The sequence below is a fragment of the Melospiza melodia genome, chromosome 2, assembly GCF_035770615.1.
Source record: "Melospiza melodia melodia isolate bMelMel2 chromosome 2, bMelMel2.pri, whole genome shotgun sequence".
Lineage (NCBI taxonomy): Eukaryota > Metazoa > Chordata > Aves > Passeriformes > Passerellidae > Melospiza > Melospiza melodia.
In genome coordinates, this window is record NC_086195.1 from 82,764,287 (window position 1) to 82,785,890 (window position 21,604).

General features: G+C 40.7%; 1 protein-coding gene across 4 annotated transcripts in view; it reads right to left on the reverse strand.

The window, feature by feature from the left end:
- Positions 1–21,604, reverse strand: part of LNX2 (ligand of numb-protein X 2) — a 58,904-nt gene that overhangs the window by 25,455 nt on the left and 11,845 nt on the right. For 2 of the 4 annotated variants that reach the window (XM_063149082.1, XM_063149086.1), the window contains exon 2: positions 1,021–1,533. In XM_063149082.1, coding sequence (XP_063005152.1) covers positions 1,021–1,421 — 401 coding nt within the window. In that variant the 5' untranslated portion in view covers positions 1,422–1,533. Of the gene's footprint in view, positions 1–1,020; positions 1,534–8,876; positions 9,105–12,134; positions 12,244–21,604 lie in introns of those variants that run through there. The other 2 variants (XM_063149083.1, XM_063149084.1) reach the window with 2 other exon arrangements.

Sequence of the window (21,604 nt, forward strand, 5' to 3'; positions counted from 1 at the left end):
TGGACACCATACTACCACAACCAAAACCAGCCAGGCAGCTCCATACTCACCACAGTCCACAGGGCTGCGGCATGCTCTGCACGCCCACAGTCCTCCCAGCCTCTGAATCCCCAGAAGCCTTCAGGATGTGTGGAAAAAGGAAGAGGGCACACTGGAAATATGAGTGTGAACAAATAGTTGCCAAGGCAGGGGTCTCTGCCCTTTTCCCCTTCTTGGCAGAGCACTTGCCTGCAGGCACACCTGCACCACACACACTCTCCCAATCTCCTCTGCAACACCACTCTCCATGCAAAGATGGTCCACAAGAGTCTCCAAAGGTACAAAGACCAAGACTTGGAAACAAGTCCATGGAGCAGGTCCACGCACCTCTCAAATGAATCTGTCTGGGTGGTCACCAGTGTCCCTGAACTAGACTGAGGGCAGGCAGAGAAGGTCTATCAATCCTGAGAGATACCATGTCCATCTGCCTACCTCAAAGCAGAATCAATTCTGATGTTACTGCTCCTGATGAAAGTTTGTTTAATGTGTTCATAAACACTTCTAAAAATGGGGAATGGACACCTGCTCCCTAACCAAGCTATGCCGGTGCCAGACTGTTATAAAGCTTTTTCCCCTAAAATCTGAACTTAATCTCCTTTGTTCCTACTGCAGACAGTTTGCACATTTCTAATTTTCCCACTCCCTCAGCCTTTTTCCCTCTACTGTAAACAACTGCCACAGTATTTTATTTTTTTGATAAATAATTTTCTTCAGACCTCTAATGATCCACGTCATTGTCCCCATGGCTACCACCAAGCAGTCTTCACTATTTTCTGGTGTGGTGCACGAAAAAGGGGTAATCCAGTGCATTGCTGTGCACAGCTACAGACTGACTGACCCATTTTCTAGGCTCTTCTGCTGTGAATTTAAAAGCCACCACCAACTCTCTCCCCCTCTCCTGCCCACAATTTCTACTGCTACACAAACTGGCCACAAAGAAGCGTGTAGGGAAAGCGCAACACAAGCACCTGCAGCGCTCACCTGTTTTTAAGATGTGCCGCGAGGTCACATCGCTGCATCACTTCCTGACACACAGAAGAGAAGGGGCACAAAACAGAAAGCTTGTCTAACAGTTTATGAACAAGGATGCTGGATTTTTTGCAGAGTTTAAAATGGAGTCTTTTTCGATCCAGTGGGCAGAAATCCTTCTCCTGCAGAAAGTTCCTTAGGCACTTGTAGCAGAAAGTGTGTCCACAGGGAGTGTCCAACGGCTGCAACAAGGGCTGAAGGCAAATGTGGCACACCAAGTCATCATCCACTTCGTTCTGGTAGTTGTAGAGATGGTTCTCCCTTGTCCAGTGCTGCTGGCCACACTCAAAGCACAGAGGGTTCAAAGAAGCATTCTGCTCCACTGCAGCCATGTCGTCACCTGCAGTCCCCATTTTACAGCTAAGAAGGCTGACAGATCCTTCTCATAGGATGGGGATGCTCATGTAAAGCTCACAGAGCAGCAACTTCTTCCAGGGTTACTTATATATGCTCTTCAGTCATTTTCTGCAACAAATAAAGAAATAGAAATTATTCATTTTGCAGGAAATATGGAAGTTCTCTTCAAAGCATTTGATTCTGGATTTCCCAAAATACAACAACAAGACAGATCAGGGGAATATTTCTGTTTTCTGTAAGTTTGTCAAAGAAAAGAACAACAACGAAAAAATCTACAAATACGAATCCTTTTATAACACAAAACATTTTATGGCTTCATAAGAGCTGGTGCAGTGTCTTTACCTGCAAGATGACCATTTTATGACAGCAAGGACACCACATTATGCATTGTCACACTAGAAGCATGCAATTAGCATTTGGCAAAAAAAATACCCTATTGTGGAATGATGGTCATATGATCAAATAATTGTGTTCTTTAGTATGAGATAACAATTTTAATCTGGTCCTACTTGGTTTTCTGGATTTTGACTATACAGATTATTAGGTTATTAGTAATGTTCTAAATACACTGCACTGAAAAAAACAGCAAACAGCTTAGCCCAGTTCATTCCATTAGTAATATTGCAAATATTGCAAACCTTACTTCTAGGTTTCCTCTGTGGATTGTTACACAGTAAGAAGGACAGATTCTATCCAGTATGCCCCATCTGATTTAGTACAGAGGCCAATAATAAAAATATGGAATACTAACCATATGAAATTACTGGTTTCAAACAACTTACTTGTTTTGCTTTTTACCTAACAAAGTTATAGCACACTGAGTGTGGCAAGAAAAGACTCTAGGTCTGTCATCATGGGATTTATTTTCTAAACTTTTTATGTTATTAAACTTTGCCCCTCTTAAAATAGCTGCTTGGGCAGGAAGTTGTGCAGCCATCAGTCTGCAATTTCAAACACTAAATCCTTATCCCTCCCAACCTTATTTACCCTTCTCTCCCTTATAGAATCACACTGCTTGACGCACATACCATGATGATTTAGAAAATAAAAGAGATTTTCTCACAGTCTTAAGGCACTTCCATATTTGTTAGTTTTGGTAAATGTTCTTACTTGTGGGGGGATAAAAAAATCAAATTAGAGCAATGCTCATCTTGTACCTAAATTCTTTACTGCAATTCAGCAAGCAACACTCAGGACAGAGACTGTTTTCTAGCAAAATGAAAACCAGCAGTCTAGGTATCAGCCCATCATCTTTATTTCTGACTGCCGAAATGTAGTTCTAAACAAATTCTAAAGTTCATGTCGAACACACACATTTCCTCATGTCTTACTTTTTACGAGATTCCCTACTTTGATTTTTGCCCCTTAACCTCACACAGCCGAGCACAAGACTTAGAGCACATTTTACAAGGATTATTATATCCTTTGACGTAAAAAGGATTAAATAGTAATTTGTAATCCAGGCTTCTATTCTGCCATGGAAATTGATGCTCATCGTTGCCCTGTCTTGTAGTAGATAATGTGCACCTTCTGGAAAGGATTTCACAAGGGAAGAGCATAGCAGCTCTTTGTTGCTGGAGACTAAGAATGCAAAATGAGACCCCAAAAGAGATTAGTCAAAAAACAGTCTTAAATATATTATGTAAGAGCTCAAAGATTGGAGAGCAGATAAGGAGAGCAGCGCACAGGGCCCTCGTGCTCAGACCAGAGCTCTCTCTCGCTGCATTCATGCTGCTGGATTAACGCAGAAGGGATGAGACCCATCTAATGGCTGGTCTTTATGTAATGCAAAATAAACCAGATAAATGTTCTAGAAAAACACAGCATTGAATTGTGACTTTACCAAATTACTTTGTCAGTCAAGGCAGGGGAGGAATACACAGCACAAGTTGTATTAAACTTGGGGGTACCTGCAACACCAACAGGCCCTGCACAGCAAAGTGACACACAGAACAGGCAGCAAAAACCATTGTATGTGTGCTGCCCAAAGTGTAGACCTGTACCTACTACTGACTACAACCAAGACTCTTCCTCCTTCTCCAACCAACCAAAAACCCAAGAAAGAACCAAGTCCTGATATGCAGAATCACAAAATATTCTGAGCTGGAAGGGATCCATCAGGATCATCAAGTTCAACTCCTGGCCCTGCACAGGACACCCCAAGAGTCACACCATGTGCCTGAGAGCATTTGCCCAAAGCATTCTTGAACTCTGTAAGCCTTGGTGCTGTGATCATTTCCCTGGGGATACCACTGTAGTGCTCATTCATCCTCTGGGTGAGAAACTTTCTTGATATCCAACCTAAACATCCCCTGCCTCTGCTTCATGCTGTTTCCTTGAGTCCTGTGGATATTGGTACTTGCCCCTCCACTTCCCACCATGAGCATGTCGAAGGCCATCATTGAGGCTATGAAAAAACCCAACATCATTCTGTGCACTACTGTAATGGAGATCCAGTCAGGAATCCTGAGTGTGACCATCCCAAATTGATCTCCTTGAAGGCTTCTAGAATTTCTATCCCTTGAAGTCCATGTAACTCACATGGCAGTCTGTGACACAGCATGAGTCAGCGCCATACAGTAAATATGCCCATGAGACAGTTTGACATCTATAACTGGCTATGATCAAACAAATCTGCACCTCTCTTTCAGGATGTTGAAATTAATCCTTTTTTGTGTTAAAAATTTTAACAAGTTCCTTTAAATTTTGAACAAAATGTAAAATCAGAGAAGAGCAACCAGGCATTCACTGCCATGTAAAAAATTACAATCGCAAGCCTTGTCTTAGGAAAGGTATACCCAGAGACAGGCTCTGTTTACTGTAATCACAAGAGCTCGACACAGGCAGTCACTCCATTGCCACCACTGCAGGAGGTGAGCAGACACACCTGTTCCTACGGCTGACCCATCCCAGGGTCTGAATGCTGCTGGTGCAGGGACAAACCCAGGATGTGCTTTGCTGCAGAGGGCCGGAGACAGGCTCTTCCTGGGCAGCTGACATTGCCTCAGTGCTGCCACTGCCCTGGTAACTCAAATCATCAATAAATGCCATATAAGCTACGCCCACCACCTCTTCTGCAGCTAATGTGACCACCCTTCCACACCTCTCTGCCAGCAGAGCTGTGGAGGAAAGGGATAGTGCATTACAGAATGAAGATGCAGAAGAAAAGAAAAATCTCACTGCCACCACAAAGAAAACCCTAAACCAACAAAAATAAATACCTAAAGACACCACCTGAAAAAAAAGAAATTAAAAAAAATCAAGATTTCTTACTTGGGGCAAGCCCATTCCCTGACTGAGGAAACAATCACCACGATTTTTATTGATCATATACTGTAGCTGCCTAATTATTGACCTCAAGACAGTTTACCATCTGTTCCCAGTGCAAAATGTCAGTTTATTTACAAAGCTCACAAACACAGAGTTTGTGGTCTGAGCAACAGCTGGGATGACAGGTCAGGTCTAAATTTCCCTGATGTAAAGCACTATATCCCTGAAATCCACAATACCAGAGCACTGCCATTTATAATACCCTACTTCAACCCTCTTTCTGCATCCCTTATATTATTTTCTCTGTCTCCTATCACAGCAGATAACCAGCTCCACAGGATGATAACAGCCCAGGAAAGCTGCAAACAGGAAAAATAACCAGAATTATAAAAAATATGAAGTGGGTAAAAGAGCCAGCCAGGCCTGTTATTCAAGTCATATAATTCCCTAGAAAATAATTTTCCCAGGACTTCATTAAAACACTCAAATAGTGCAGGTGCTGCCCTGCTTTCAGTTTTAAATTACAATCCACTTGGGAACTGGGCAAGACTGGACACCCAACTGCAAATTTTATGTGCAAATTTTTATTTTAGTTTTTTAAGTGGAGTTGGCACAAGAGTGATTTTAGACTGAAAAGGACAGCCTTATCCTTAGGTCTCCTCTTGTTCTCATTTATTGATGCAACGAACATTCTCTGGAGAAGCTCAACACATTTTTACAAAAGCATTAGATGTCAGGCTTTATACCTACATCAGATTTCATAATATTATTCCTTCTGTCTGAAGGGTGGTATTAAAAAAAAAAAGAAAATCACAAGCAAACTGGAACTAGCAGTAAGTTAACCTTTCAGCTGTAGTTGTCTTTACATAAGTCACAAATAGTTAACACTAGTTCCAGTTTGAAGTTAATGGAAACATGTATTTTGCAATTAATGCTCTCAGAGATTTAAGCAATCTATTTCTAAATTATCTTATTAAAATCCTAGAGATTTACAGCCCATTAACTGACTGTTCAAAATTTTACCTAAACCCCAAGTATACCCCAGAAGTAAGCAACTATGCAAAATATCCATCTTAACAATTAATCTCTTTTAAAATGACCTTTAATACATCCCAATTTTTTATTTTGTTTACAACTGCCTATTCAATTTTCTCAAGCAAAAGCAAATGTCAAAAGAACACCCTGAGATGAATGACACCTCTGTTTCTTTGGAGGACTCTATTGTCTCTGTATCCCAAAATGGCTGGGATGCAAATCTCAGTTCTGCACCTCTAACCAGAACTCTCTAACCAGGGGGATGCATTTCCACTGAGATCTATCTAACCACTGAATCAATGATTAATTTCTTCTCTGTAATCTAAACCAGCAGCAAGTGAAAAACTGTCCACCCGTATTTTCCCTTTGATTAAAGGCCACTGGGTATTGGTTGCTTCTTCTCTTCATCTCAGAGGAGATGAGATCCCAAAATTTTGCTTCAGGAATCACAGGCACACCTCAGTATATAACCCTTCATTATTCCTCTCCAGTGTGGCAAGGGAGCATATGGAAAAAATTGTAACAGCTATTCAGAAGATTTCATGTGACCCTAAATTCAGGCAGTCCTGGCCTGGCAGATTTGACCTTGAGGGGTAATATCTAACACACACTAATCAATAACTCTGAACAACAGCACAGTCATCCATCTTGGATTTCAGGAAAGGTTGGCTTAATTTTAAAATGTCACAGGATTTCCACAATCTGTTCTCCATGGACAATAGTCCCTGATTGCCTAAGCTAGCTAAGAAGGGTCTCATAATTTTCAAATTCCCCTGCTTTATTCAAATGCCATGGCTGTGAACAGGATCTCTGAGCAGTCAGGAGTGTTTGACATAAGCCCCAGGAAAGAAAAACTAGATAGTGGTTAAACCCATTGCTTAAAACCACATCATAACATTAATTAAACATTAGTTCTTAGTTCCCAGTGCAGTATTCTTCACAGGAATTACAGCATCAGGCTGATGACTTGTAACGGTTCTCAAAGCAGACCCTAGCTTAAGTGAAAGAATAAAAGACACAAGAAATTAATAAAAAAACATAATGAGAATAAAAAGCTAGCAAACATCACTATAGGGGAAAAGTGCTATTTCCCATCTCCCAATAAGCATGACCTAGCTCATTAGATACAATCTCTGCTTTAATATTAAAGCCATATAGAAAACAAGTGAAGTAGTACTAGCAACATGTATTGACTTAACAAAATCCACATAAATTATACCGATATCCAAAGGCTGCACTGCCTTCAAACACCAGACCCCAATTCAATACCTGTCCAAGTTTATGAGGCAATAATCCTGTTAGACTCCTCCTCTTTTGAAAATGCAAACAAATTAAAGTTATGACAAAACATGGCATCTGGCAGCTCCGAGTCAAAAATCTACAAGAGATGGACAGGGCACAGCAATTTCTGCTATCGCTGCAGCCCCATATGCCAATTACCCAACACACCTATTTTTTGTGCTGATGAGCAACCTCTTCCATGTTTTTAAGTTGTTCAGCAGAATGACTGGAATTTTTATATACAAACTAAATAATATTGTGCCTGAATGGTGACTTTGTTTCACTGAACCACAACCAGGCAACGCTGGGCTTGCAGTAAAACCATCTCTCCAGGGATTATTTTTTGCCTCTGTGCTAGTCTTTTTGTTCCATCAAAGGAATGCCCTCACAGACAAGGAGTCATCCTTACACCAGGTGTTGATGTGGCACCATCACTGCAAAGGCAAGAGGTCACAGGTGATGACTGTCCTTCCCTGCCCCAGGGGTGAGGATTTTTATATGCAATTCCTCAAAAAAAAAGTGCACACAACTCCCTTGCTGGGTATTTTCACAGTCCAGCATTTTTCAAGGACGAGACATGAAACCCCGGTTAAATCTGACAAATAAGGAGCATTTGGTTAAATGAACAGGACCGTAAGTTGTGTTTTGTATTTGTGGAGCGCTGCGTTTCCGTGGCAACTGGGGGCTACGGGCTTTAATTACCATCACAGCGTTAAGGGTCCCTGCTGCACAGGGGCGTGAGACGCTGCCAGGCTGCGGGACCACAGCAGCACTGCCTGTGCTCCCCTCTGCCCCACAGCCACCTGCAGAGCTCCAGGGGACCTCAGCTACCAAAGGCACGTCTGGAAGGGGGAACCGAGGGGCAGCACAAGACTGACCATCCTTAGGAGAGATGACGGATGACACCCACCTCCCAAAACCACCACCTCAAAGCCAGGGCTGCTCGACATCAGGGGATGACAGGATGAAAGCGGGACTCGGTGCCCAGAGATAAAACAAGTGGGCAGAAGATTTTGCTCCAACAGGCAAAAATCCTGCTGCAGCCATCTTCTATGGCACAAATGGAACGGCTTCTATTTTGGGACCAGGAGATTAAAATAGCTTTACTTTAGTCAAATTGGTCTCAAATGAGACAGGAAAGATAAGGACTGTGACTCTACGGAGGTTCCTACAATGAAATACCCATTCTTTACAGAAAATACAGAGCTATATCCAATAAATCATCTCAGCATAGAAGAAAAGGAGACGAGTATGAATCTCAAACAAAGATACAGCTACACATCTACAGACTAAATTTTGCATAGTCCTACTGAACAAGAGCAACGCTGAAAAAGGAGGGAATATGACACACAAGCCAAGCTAGATTAGAGCCACCCAGGTTTGGATGGCTAGTCAGATGTTCTGGTCTGCAGGGAGCACAAACACCATGAAAGAACTTGAACTTGCACCGTCTCTTCAGCAGGCACTGCTACCCACCCTATAAAAGTGTTGCTCAAGTATTTGCCTTTCCCTGCCATCATGCTTCGTAAGACAAAAGGTAGGAGCTCATTTTAGAGTTTGCAAGATCTATTTTCTGTACGTACACTAAATGTTCTGTTAAGTGGAAAGTGAAGTGCCTGCTTCTGGGGGCTAACCCCGCTTTGTGTCAGAAATCACCCCATGCTAGGAACAACACAGGACAAGCACCTGGGGAGGGAAGGATGCTCCCAGGACTCCCAACAATAGAGCAGGTTTTAGGCCTAAGTGCATTAAAAAAACCTAGAAGAACCTTACAAGTACCTAAACTTGTTTCTGGATTTTTGCAGCAGTGAAAAAGTAAATATAAAGAAACATAATTAAATAGAAGTGAAAAAACACAGACTTACCTGCCAGGAGACCTGAAGACAAATTTCCTTCCTAGCACAAAAGGAATAAGGAAAGCAGTATTTAATTTCTGCTGCTGTAACAGGTGGGCCTTTATATCCAGTGGAAGTGAAAAAAGTACCCCAACAGTCAAAAAGACAAGGAGACAATTAGTGAGGCTTTCTTCTCACTGATGGAGCAGAGGAGAAGAGCAAGAAAGAGTAAAACATTTGCTTATCCGCCATGGATATTTTCTGCCGCGCAATCTGTCCACCAGCCCTTGCCATATGTGCCACCCTTTCTGCTGGGAGAGATGAAGGCAGCAGAAAGCTGTCCATCAAGATGCTAAACCTTCTGGAAAGCCCTCCCCTATGCACTTTGCCCTGAAACAGGGACTTTTGTGGATGAACAGAATACACTTAACTAGATTAAACGTAGCTCATTCCTGGATATGTACAGAGAGAATTTGATTTGATTAATTCAAATTTTAAGGAGCAGTAGCGATTCAAAGGAAATAAAGGAATCCAAGAGCTATGCTCCCCTTTCCCGCACTTCTTTATAACCAACCCCCATCCCTACGGGTGTGCACGGAGGAAATTCAGGGAGACAGCACTGGGATTAATCATGAAATGGCTTTGATGACAGAGAGAAGCTGGAGGTGGAGGGATGGAAAGGATAAAAGAACTTTCTGAATAGTTAAATTGTAGGACTTAACTATTTTCAGAGAGAAACACCATCCCATCTCTTCCTTCAGGCATATGCCACCTTGCGTAACTGGTTACAGCTGGTTTCCCCCATCAATCACAACTTGAGTGATGGGGAAAGCTATTTTCAAAGGTAAACTATGCTGTTACTAAGCAGTTTTTTAGCTTAGACATAGAGTGAATAAAATGAAGCTACCTCCTAAGCTAACAAAAACCTCTGATCTCTTTGAAAACAAGCATTTCTAAGATTGTGCAAGACAGAGCCAAGAGGACATGGTTTAGAGACAGCTCAGATAAATGGTAAGCTATACACTGTCCTCCTCCCACAGGAAAGGAGGCAGAGTCCTCTGCAGGAGTGAGTGCCCATGGCCTGCAAGGAACCCATGACAACCCATGGCCAGAGAAAGAAACTTAAAAGTTCAGCAGAGAATGAGCACAAAGAATGGTCTGGACTTGGTCTGGAGCTTGCAGCTTCAATTTTCAGCCTCGACCTGCCAAACCCCAGCAGCTAAGCAACACCACTTGGTGAGCTAAGGCAACCCTTTAAACCAGTCTGCCCTGCCTAGAGACTGCTTATTTTCTCCCTAATGAAATAAAACAAGTATCACCACATCAGAACTCTCAAAGGAAAGAGGAAAACAACAGCCTTCTTGAGCCCACAGTCGAGAGTATTGAACTGAGGCTACCTACACACAGGCCTAATTACAACTTGCCCATGAGCAGGGGTATTGCCTGCAGTGACCGACTCCCCACCACAACTGCCCCACTTGGTCTGCAGCCCAGCACAGCCAGGATCAGGGAAAGCTGGGCTGGCACTGGCCACCCCCTGGCAAGCAGGTGACTCATTCACTGCCCTAGCTGAGCAGTCTCTACTCGTGCCTGGGAATTATGTTAGGATGCCATGCACTAGCCGACACTTGAATTAACTCCACAATAAAGACAATTTGATTCTTAACACTTCAGGATGATGGCTGTGCCTCTCCCTATTAAGTCTGCTGAAGACATTTCACTTTGCTGCTGTACATAACTTGATTTCCAGTTAATTTCCAGGAGAAACTTTCCTTCTGATACGTGAAAAAAGATTCTTTTCAGAGCCAGCTGCCTGACCCAGCTTTGGGGACATAAAAAAGGCAGAACACGACTTGTGCAAAATACCCTCATATTATTTTGTAGGATGCTTTTCATAAATTAAAACCTTTACACTGAGACCTTCCAATTAGGCTACCTGTCATACTGCAACAGATGTACTCTGTACAGATACTGAAAATAAATGGCTCCACACATCAGCAAAATTTACATAATAAGAACATGTTAGATCTAGAAGTTGTAGTCTTAATATATACAAATATTATCTTAAATAAAGCCCATTTAAATACTTTGTATGTAAACAGGTCTTTACATACAGTGTAGACTACTGCTTGATCTGAGGCCTCCAGACAGGATTCAGAAAAGGAAGTGGACATTGAGTTGACTATGTAAAATCCAGTCTGGTTATACATATTTGACAGACACAAGTAATACGGAAGCAAAGACTGCATTTGTTTTAGTCCTGCTGTATGAATCATATATTCTCCACTTCAGCCCCTGTAATTACACAGCCACCAAGAAAGAGTAGAGACAACAGTTATTGAATGAAAAACCAGGCATTTTTTCTAAAAACACTTCCCTACTCCCTAACCATGTTTGCCAGCTTTTTGTTTCACATTCCCTGTTAGCTTGGCTTATTGCATGTTATATATATATATACACACACACACGTTAAAAAATAGAATTTCACTAGCTATTACATAGGGAAGCTTCTAGGGTGCATCTCTTTACCTGCCTGAGGTGCAGAGTTTGGCTGCTTTAGCACATTTTCTGACTCCTGTTAGTGCCCTCAGAAAGAAACTACCTCAGTTGTAACACTATTGAGAAACTGTTCTTTAAGATTCAAGTGAGAAATCTTAGCAAAGCTGCATAGCAGTGCACACACACACCAGGCCAGCAGGCCCTGCTATGTATTCTCACACGAGTGACAGGGGCTAAATGTTAAACAGCAATCTCCTAACTCCCCTCTGCAGAATGAATAATGTGGAAGAGGGAAAGCTGAGCTGCTGTTACAGCATTTGTCCATTTTCCTCAGTAGTCTTGTTCTCTTTACGAAAAGGTAATATTCCTAAAGAAAGGTAAAAAATTAAAATTATCTTCTAAGTGAGTAGCAAAAAATAAAACTAAAGAAAAAAATGACACTAAAAACAAGTAACTGGCAGCATCTATGTAAAACATCAAATTGATAGCCATATGCAGAGATTATAGAGAAGAGATACAATAATAGAACTATAAATCAAGAAATAAACTAGAAAAAAATTGCTCAATAAAAGAGAGTTAAGTCCTCACAGAAGGCTACAAGCAAACAGGGGCAAAGCTCAGAAGTTTGTTAGGGTGGGGAGGTATCAGGAGTCCAACTGCTATGCTCATCTGGCAGACAAACCCCAAGTTGTTAAAAAAACCAAAGACATGAAATTATGAAAGAAAAATGCAAATCACTTAAGATAGTTAACAATGAATTTGTACAATATATACAAGACATTTACTCACATCAGCAAGGAATTCCAAGTCACCACGTTTTGGGAAGACAGTGGTAAAGGAGTAGTGTGCTGAGGAGTTCAGATTCCTAACTTCAGGCAGCACTTTTCTCTACCCACAGTCAAAATGGATGCAGCAAGAGAGACTGACAAAAACATGCTACATCGGGAAGGAGCCAACCTTCTCCTCCTCCTCCCTGTCCAATCTCTTCTCAGCAGGCTGAAATTTTGCATCTGTGGGGGATGATACAATTTTTGCTTCCTCATTTATTCTATGTATTCAACCCTTAAGAGCTAGCTTTTAAAATACCAGTCTTGCTTTGAAGGATATTACTTCATTAGCGGTGCTTTTGGAAAAAGGTCTTTAAAAGGCAGACGACTCATCCTCTGGAGTATCCATCTTCTTTGCACTCCCTAACCACAATTCTCATTTTCCCAAACCAAGCACTTCTCAACAAGTTAGGCTAGGTTCACAGACATAAAAAATTCAAACCACCTTTTATTTCCATACTTTTTTTTAAACTCCCAACTCATACTAAACACGTTCACATGTTTTATGCCAGATACTTACATGAAACATTTTTTAAACTTTATAAGTTTTTTTTTTTTTTTTATTGCTACATTGTCCAAAAGCTAGAAACCACCCCAGACAGCACTCCCGCTCCACTGGGAGCTGTGCAACCAATCCCAAAGTATTACGGTGTCTCCAAGATGAGGATGCACATTCCCATGGGATTAATTTCTTTTCCTCAAAAAGGGAGCAGTACTGTGCACAAAGACTGTAGGATGTCAGAAATGCAACACAAGGACCAGAGGGGCGGTAGACACCTGCCTACCCTTCGTACAGAGGCAGGTGCAGTAGCTGCTGTGTTCATAAGGCCAGGATATCTTCACACAACAGGCCTAGCATGCAACTGGGTATCTGGAAATAGCAGACTTCCAAGCTTTTTTGTTCCTATCAGCAGCAACAAGGATTCAATGAGTTACTCAGAAGTTCATCTGCAAACTTCCTGTTTGTAAAATCCAGAGCTTTTAAGAAGTAACTCAAACTTACCATCAAGCTCAGAGTGGTGCAGTGACTCAGAGGAACAGGGTCTAGTGTAGAGCAAACAATAGTTTGCTCTACAGTTACCAGTTTCCACCTACACTCAGGCATTTGGGTCAGAAACTAAACTTTTCACACATCAGTGAAGAACTGTTTAACACTGCAGTAAGAGAACAGCCTTGATTTCCACTGATTTTCAGAATGAAAAAACTAGTAATTTCAATTTAATGAACCAAGAGGAGGCCAAACACAGTAATTAAAAGCCTTTATCCTGTCCTTTCTGTGTGCAATGTGAAAACCAGAAGTCCAGGCAAGAACATGATGAGAGTTTCATTCAAAGGAGACAACTTGCTTTAAGAGCAGGAGACTCAACTACAAGCAACACTGACTTTTAATATCAGTCATATGGGATAAGATAATAGATAATATCCCAGGCAACATGACACTGTAAATAAAAGATACAGAGATGACAGAGTTGTGTAAAGGCCATGCTAGCTGAAGAATTTTAAGATGGAAAAGATAAAACTGCTCATGGAACCAAGAAGTTACACTGGAAAGCTACTACAATAATATACCATACATTGGCTGAAGGGAGTAATTTGCATATATTTCCCTTTGTAAACTTCAGGACTAGAAATGTATGAACTCAGATTTAGTGCTTGTCCACACAGACCAGTTTAACTGAATATTAAGTTAAATTTTGAACTGATACTTTGCTGTTAAAGTATGTTCTGTTGCTTTAGCCAAACCTTATTACTAAATGGAATCTAAACCAGAAAGGGTTTACAAAGACTCTTTTTGTTTCCACTGAGTACATGAAAATAAATCACTGCAGCTTTCCTATATATAATAAAAGGTGTGGGATTTTTCTAGATGAAAAATTTGGAGAACAGCACATCTGCTGAGGCTCGGGCTGGCTGGTGACCCCTGTTTTCCACTGGCCTCCTGACTCCCTTCAAACTTTCAAATGCAACCAAGGGGGTGCTTTGGCTTAGAGATTCCTAGTTAGTGGAAAACTGGGGGCCAAAGTGTGCAATGAAGTTGCTATAAAACCTTATCCCAAATAATTAGGTTTAACATTTATACACAGTATGCTTGGAGTAAGAAAAATCACCAACAAAATGACTGAACCTCTCCAACAATTTCCAATCTTCACTTAAAAAAAACAATGCTTGACAGCCGGACCTGACACCCTAATTGCTCCCCCATTTTTCTCTTCCCTTACTTCCCCTCCTCAAATCCTGGAAAAACAGCAAAATGAGAGTTATTCTTTCAGACAAACATTTCCACTTGAAAACATTAAATGAAGTTTTTCAAAATTCGCAGACATCAACAAACCCCGAAGGCAAACAGATTTAGTGAAAATAGAAGGAGCAAATGCCTGAATGATCTTTAGTTTGCCATTCTGTTTTCCAGAAGTATGTCATCCCTTCCTAATTTTTAAAAAAGTCTTAATCAAAGGACTTGTGTTACTTAAAGTTTGCATGCTCTGCACGGTGCCTAGCAAAATGAGCAACCTTTTTTTGCAAGGTGGTTAATAAAGGCTACCTGGAAGTTTACAGGGTTTCTAGGATGCCCAATGGAAAACCTTATGGATAACTGCACAACTATTACTACATACGTATCCTAGGAGACCAAAGAGCTTTCACATTTAAGAGCTTATTTCCCAGGGACCCTCTCGATACACATCTCATGCAATTATAAATAATACAAATAGCCATGAGAAAGGAGGACGTTGGTTTAATTTCAGGCAGAAGGTACACAGACCTCTGCTTGTATCTGCATAAATGTTTCATTTTATTTCACTTCTTCTCACATTCTGACTACAAAAATACTCTTTATCTTTGTATTATCTCATGTAATGCATGAAATGTGTATTTAAAATTCAATTTTAAAACTGCACTAGCTATAATTTTTTTAATCTTAAAAAATTCGCACACTTACATACAAATCACCAGAAAGAGCCTTTGTATTTAGTCAAGTGAAATCTAGATTCCTGACCGCAGCATTTTGCAAAGCACCAGCCTGTTAAAAAAAAAAAAAAAAAAACACCAAAAACCAAAACATACCAGAGAACCACATAATTTAGGAAAAAGCCTAGGAAAAAGAAATTTTTAAAAAATAATCAAAAAGCACAAACCAGCTAATTTAAAAGAGACTCATTTTCCACTTCGTGTATGAATAGCCTATGCATTTGAAACAAGCCAAATCAAAAGCATGCCACTCATTTCTTGTTTGTCATTCTCATCACAGCGTCTAACCTGCAGTTAAGGACTCGGCACCCAGCCTCTGAAGAGGAGCATCCTTAAAATGCCGAGCAGAGCCTTGGAAACACCCCGGTACAATTCCCTGGCAGCCAGAACCCAGGATCTGTTACAAAACCTGCAACACAGAGCACGACAGCCCCTTCCCTTCATCATCCTTTTAGTCTACATTTCTTAGCCTTCCATCCCAGAGGAGGCAACACACAACACCTGCCAACAGGAAAAGAAGAATATACTGTTGATCTCCTGGAGGAGGGGATATCACACGGTAACAGGGAACTCCAAGGAAAAAGGCTGTCGGCATGCTGGTATACACAAATTAATTCACCAATGGGTAATTAAAACAGGACCAGTTCCTCCTAAAGCCACTAAGCAGCTCTCAGGGTTTGATTTCCCTAAAGCAGTAAATTAATCACCTAACCTCACACGAATATGCGTGAAGCCCCAACAGCTGTGGCTCAGCAAACACTAACCAGAGCAGCAGCCAATGTAGAAGATCTGCAGGCGCACTCTCACACCGTGTCCTTTTCAAAATCTAAACTCAACATTAAAATTAACTGCAGGCTAACATGTTGCCAGCCATTTCTTGTGAATGCATAATGAAACCTTGCTACTCCCCGTAGCACCTCACAGTTTTGCAAGCACACCCCACAGAACAGAGGAATGACTTGTGCAGGAATCCTTACAGTAACTCTGCGTGTACAGTGGCTTTACAACACACATGGGACATTTCCAGTCCCTGTCGTTCTATATGCTATAAATATTATGTAAAGCAACAAAATGTTTGCAAGAAAAACAACCAAGTGGATTATGTAACATCCTTCTTCTTTCTTCCACTCCTCTATTTCAGAAAATTTTGCTTTTTTAAAGAAAAAAATTAAAGTGGAATACCGAGACTGTTTTCAAAACTGCACATACTTTCTGACAGTCTCAATTTCCATATATAATTCAGTATCTCAATAGTAGAGGTGTACTCAACACAGAAAGTCCGTTTTACACCCTGAAATTGCTTTACTTTTGTTGATTAAAAAGGAGGGGAAATATTATTATGGTTTTATTTCAAATTAACTAAGTTTCTGGCTTTTTGAATACTATAAAACCATGCTTATTTGCAGAGCCACAAACTACAACTATCTTCCACAGCAGCTTTTATAAAGTCTAGTAACTCCACTTACAGATTGAATACTTTAGTATTATTTTTCCCTTATATTGGACATTACACAAATTACACACAGGAGAGTCGACAACCAGCTAAATGTGATAACCACAATTATCCCTAAAGACTGTCCTCTTCCTTCACTTAGTTCCATGAAGTAGATGAAAAAAACCCTCCGAATCTACAAACACCATGATAAATGAGCAGTAGAAGAGCATTCTCCAGCAGCAAAGGGTTCAGTTTGAGGTCTCAGTGGATACTTCAGAAGACTTCAGGGTGGCCTTTATAATGTCCTCCACTTGAGAAAATATCACTGCAAAGTAAATCATCCCTATGAAAAAGCAACAAATCTGTTTTTCCTGCCTCTTCTTGGCTTGGTGTGGCTTTAAACAAACAGGCTTGGATAAACAGCATAATGAAGAGGACTTATGTCATTCTGCTTTGTGGAAGAGCTGAATGGCCTAGATGAGACATCACCCCTGGTGAGACCATCAGACCAGTTAAATAAATTGTCCAGTCAGAAGTGAGGCCCATTCTGCTCCTTCCCATGAGATAAAACCTGTGATGGTATTTCAAAGGCATAGCACTAAAAAAACTTTTGACCTCTGCTAGAGACATTTCCAACAGCATTAAAATGACAATGTCAATGATACTTCTGCTAGGCTAGCGGGCGTTTTCTTTGGGTTTTTACACCTACTTGTACACCCCATTTCAACTGAAGAACCAACCAACACAAACCAATCCCAGCTACTGTGTTCCTCTGTGAGCACATCAGCACTACACCTACATGGGCTTCCTTCAGCACACGTGTCATTGATTAAAGTCATAGCTGGAAATGGCATTTGCTAGGACAGCACGATTTTTACCACGAGGATCTCAGCTGTATGGAACAGCATGGAGAAACACCACACAGCAAAGGAAGGGGGTGTAAGCACAGCCCTTACCCTGCCACACAACAGCTGCTCCCCAACCCAGCACTGCCACCACAAGCCTCCCTCTGCACTCACAAGCATCAGTGCTGCTCCTTCTACGGAGAAAAGGAGGAGGAAGCTGAAATCTGCCTGCTCAGCCAACATGCTGAACAAGAATTCTGGGTGTGAGCCCCAGAACTGCTTTCAAAAGACCTGAGTGGCTGAAGGGAGCCTGTTCTCCTGAGTGTTGAACCTGTTCCCTCCAACAACGTGGAGTTTAACACAGACTCTGCAGCTTTAGTAGTGCTTTGCAACATGAAATTTAACATTTTAAGATTTCATTTCAACTAAGGCATGCCACATGATTGCAAAGAGCAGCTGAATAATGAGATTTATGGGAAAGAAAGAAAAAAACCTACCACAAAACCCCGTATTACACCAACCTAAAAAAAAAAAAGCATTCACAAAGGAAGAGGTAAACAACTTCTACCCTCATTAAAAAGTTGAGAAATGTGCACACTACCACTAAAATATAATTAATACACAGCCTTCAGGAGAGTCCAAAGGAGCAATTTAATTAACCACCCACTGATTTCATAAATGACAAGAACACACAAAGGTAATGGCACCTTATAATTGAAAATGTCCTGTTTGTTTAGCTGAGCAATTGTGCAGGTCTATGTTGTGCATAAATATGAGGAAACACATTTTCAACTCATGACATTTTAACTTAGTAAGGTGCAACAGAACAACATACTGTCCACGATACAGTCACTGTATACCCCACTTATTTACTGCCTTTACCCAATACTTTCCAAGTTGCTGACAATCATAAAGGTTTTGACCTTTATGAACTTCCTGATGGGCTTTTTCTATGTCCTCTTCAGAAATGTACAAGAGGTGAGAGGAAAAAAAAAAAGAATTTTACTGGTATGCCATTTCAAACAAACTATTGCCTCATTCAGGGACTTGGTTCATATCTGTAGTTCTCCCATTTTTGTACAAAGAAACCCTCTGTGAACCCCATGAAATATTTCTGCTGATGATCTTCTAAACTCATTTTCTCATTTTCGTTCTTTTCTTTCACATGAAGAAAGTTTCCTTTCAGCTACTACATTCTTTGTAAAGGAAAAAGAGAAGCAGCTCTTACCAAGGTAGGAAAAGAACACAGTGAAACATGTGAAAGGCTCTTCCCTGGTTTTTTCATTGAACTTTTCAGGGATAAAGCTGGAATTAATATTCCTTTTTACATTCACAAAACTCAAAATGCCTTTGTGCTGCTACATTAAAACCATCAAAGTCTATTTGACTGAACATGAAACAGAGCAACATCTGAATTTATGAGCTGTTCATCTCCCTATCTAATGGACACACTTAGAAGCGTTCAAAAGAGATGTGGAGAAATGGGAGAAGGCCCAGAGAGGGGAAAGATGATCAAAGGAGTGCAAAGTCTGCCATATGAGGAGAGGCTGAGAGAACTGGGTTTGTTCAGCCTTGAGGAAAGGCTTAGGGGAGACTTTATCAACATGTTCCAGTATTTAGATGGTAGCTAGAAAGAAGCTGGAGACTCCTATTCTACAAGGAGACAAATGGAAAATATGAGGGCTTATGGGTACAAGTTACCTCTGTGACGATTCTGATTGGACAAAAAAGGAATGTTTTTCACAATGAGAACAATCAGCCCTTGGAATAATGTCCCCAGGGAAATGATGGATTCCCAAATGCTGGACACTTTCAAAATGCATCTGGAGAAGGTGCTGCACCATCTTGTCTAGCCTGTGCTTTTGTCAAGAAAGGTTGGACAAGATGATCCTTGAGGTCCCTTCCACCCTGGTATTTTCTGATTTTATGACTTATACTTGCTTTGGGGCATGCATAATTTAAAATAACAGACTGAAAAGATTCTTCAGGCATAGAAGTCTCCATGGCAAAGCTGACTTGCCAGATTTTTAAAAGGCTATCCCTAAAGCATTGAACAACACACCATACAATGATCCTGAGCAGTCCAACACCACCCCAGCAGCAGGGTGCACAAAGATGGATGTCTTGCACATCAGTCTCAGATCTCTCATCCCACCTGTCCGCTTTATCAGCCACCATGCCATGACATCAATGACTTTACATAACATTGTCTCCCTGCCCATCCAATACAGAAAAAGCATTCCTCAACAGAAATTGCAGCATGAAAGGTTGATCCAAACAGCATCACTGCACATTGGAACTACCTGAAGTGATTAGCTCATGTGTACACATTAAATACACACTTTGCAATTCTGGATCCAAGAGTGAAATCTTTACATAGTAGTATTAGATGATCATGTTGATTGTTCTTGAGTTTCCCATCATTAGGTATTTATGATATTTACTCACTCTGTAGCAAACTGTTACCAGCCATATCTAACTGGATTAGCTGCCCATCAGTGATGCCACCAGATACATAAACATATTTTTTAAATTATGAAAGTTTCCATTACATTTATGCACTATGGTTTACTTACCAATAAGATGAGGAAAGAAGAGTTCTTAAATAAATACCATAAAGCATCCTCTAATATTTTTTTCTAAACTTTTTTCTTTTCAAAGTCCTTCCAGCTTTCACATGTTAACTGAAAGCATTCACATCAGAAACTGGCAGGTCCCAGGTACTGCCCCATACCCCAGCACAGCACCTTTGGGTTCTTGTTACTACTCCTTTTGGTCCTCAAAGGACTTTTGGGCACATTACTACAGGATTGAGCACAACAGTGTTTTCCAATGGTTAATCATGATAACTGATCCATGTTTCCAGGATGCAATCACCCTCTGAAAATGGTTTAGATTTTCTGCTTCTAAATGTTATAAAAATACACTGCTTAAATTCTAATACATCGTTCAACTGCCTGCAGCTTCCAAAACAATCTGGACTGCTCAAACTGAGTTGTTTCTAGTGTTTACTACTGAAATGAACTTCATAAAAAATAATTACCTTCTTCCATACCACCAGCATACTTTGAAAGTAAACCATGCTCCACAAGTCTCTGAAAGAACTCCATTTACCTATCATATTTCTCCCTAACTTTTGCACTCAAAGTTTCTCCGGTGTTCTTACTGCAGTAAGAGCCCACCCATAGCACACAGACTCCATGTGCTAAGTTAACAAAAGTAAAAAGCATTAGGAAAAGGGCTGACCACAGCTAGAAAAAACCTTAATCAGACAACACTTGTTACAAGTGTTGTGCTCCACTGGGGAAAGCTCTCAAAGATAAGCAGTGTTTTGTTAACTCACCAAAAGTCACCTGGGATGCAGGACAGATGGAAATTAACAGGGAGTCCTCACTAGCACAGAAGAACTCTTAATTTTTCACAAAATATCAGAACTTCTCATTGCAGCAAGCAGAAATACCAGATCTTGAAGGCTACCTTCCTCAAAACCTTCCTGTAGGAATTCCTGTACTGCCTGCTCCTTTTAAAGTGGGTTAAATGCTGCCTATTTGCCCCCTACTGTTAGGAAGATTATTTTTTCCTTTATAACAGCATTCTCCCAAGTTCTCTCCTACACAAGTTTGAAGAGAGAGCCAAGGTTGTTGGCAGCTTGTTTATGAAACTGGCCCTACCTATTTCGCCAGTCAGCCCAGAAGGACAGACAGTAGATGTTTGTCCTCCCTCCGGAGGTGATCCCTCAGCCTACTTCTACAGGATATGGGATGGATGCAAGGAAATAACTTAAGTGATCAAAATAGAAAACACATAGAAAAATAATTAATCTTAAGTATTACATGAGAGATATAAGTAGTCTATTAATTGCATCTTCTGGATTAATTTCTAGTTCCATCAGGTCATGGCACAGTAAAGTAATTTAAATCAAGGGATTTAACAGCATTTTGAATTAGTTTAATAACGCTAAACCTTACTGTATATATTCAAGTATTTAACTCACAAGAGCTGCTTTTTTTTTTACCATTCTGTAGTATTAGTTTAAAAATCAAATGGATTTCATTACCATTCCTGGTAGGGAACATTATTTAAATTTTACAAGAATAATGAAAATAAACAATGCCATTTCACATTTAAACACAACTTAAACCTTTAAACTTAGAAGAGCTCAATTAAACAAATCATATTGCTTAT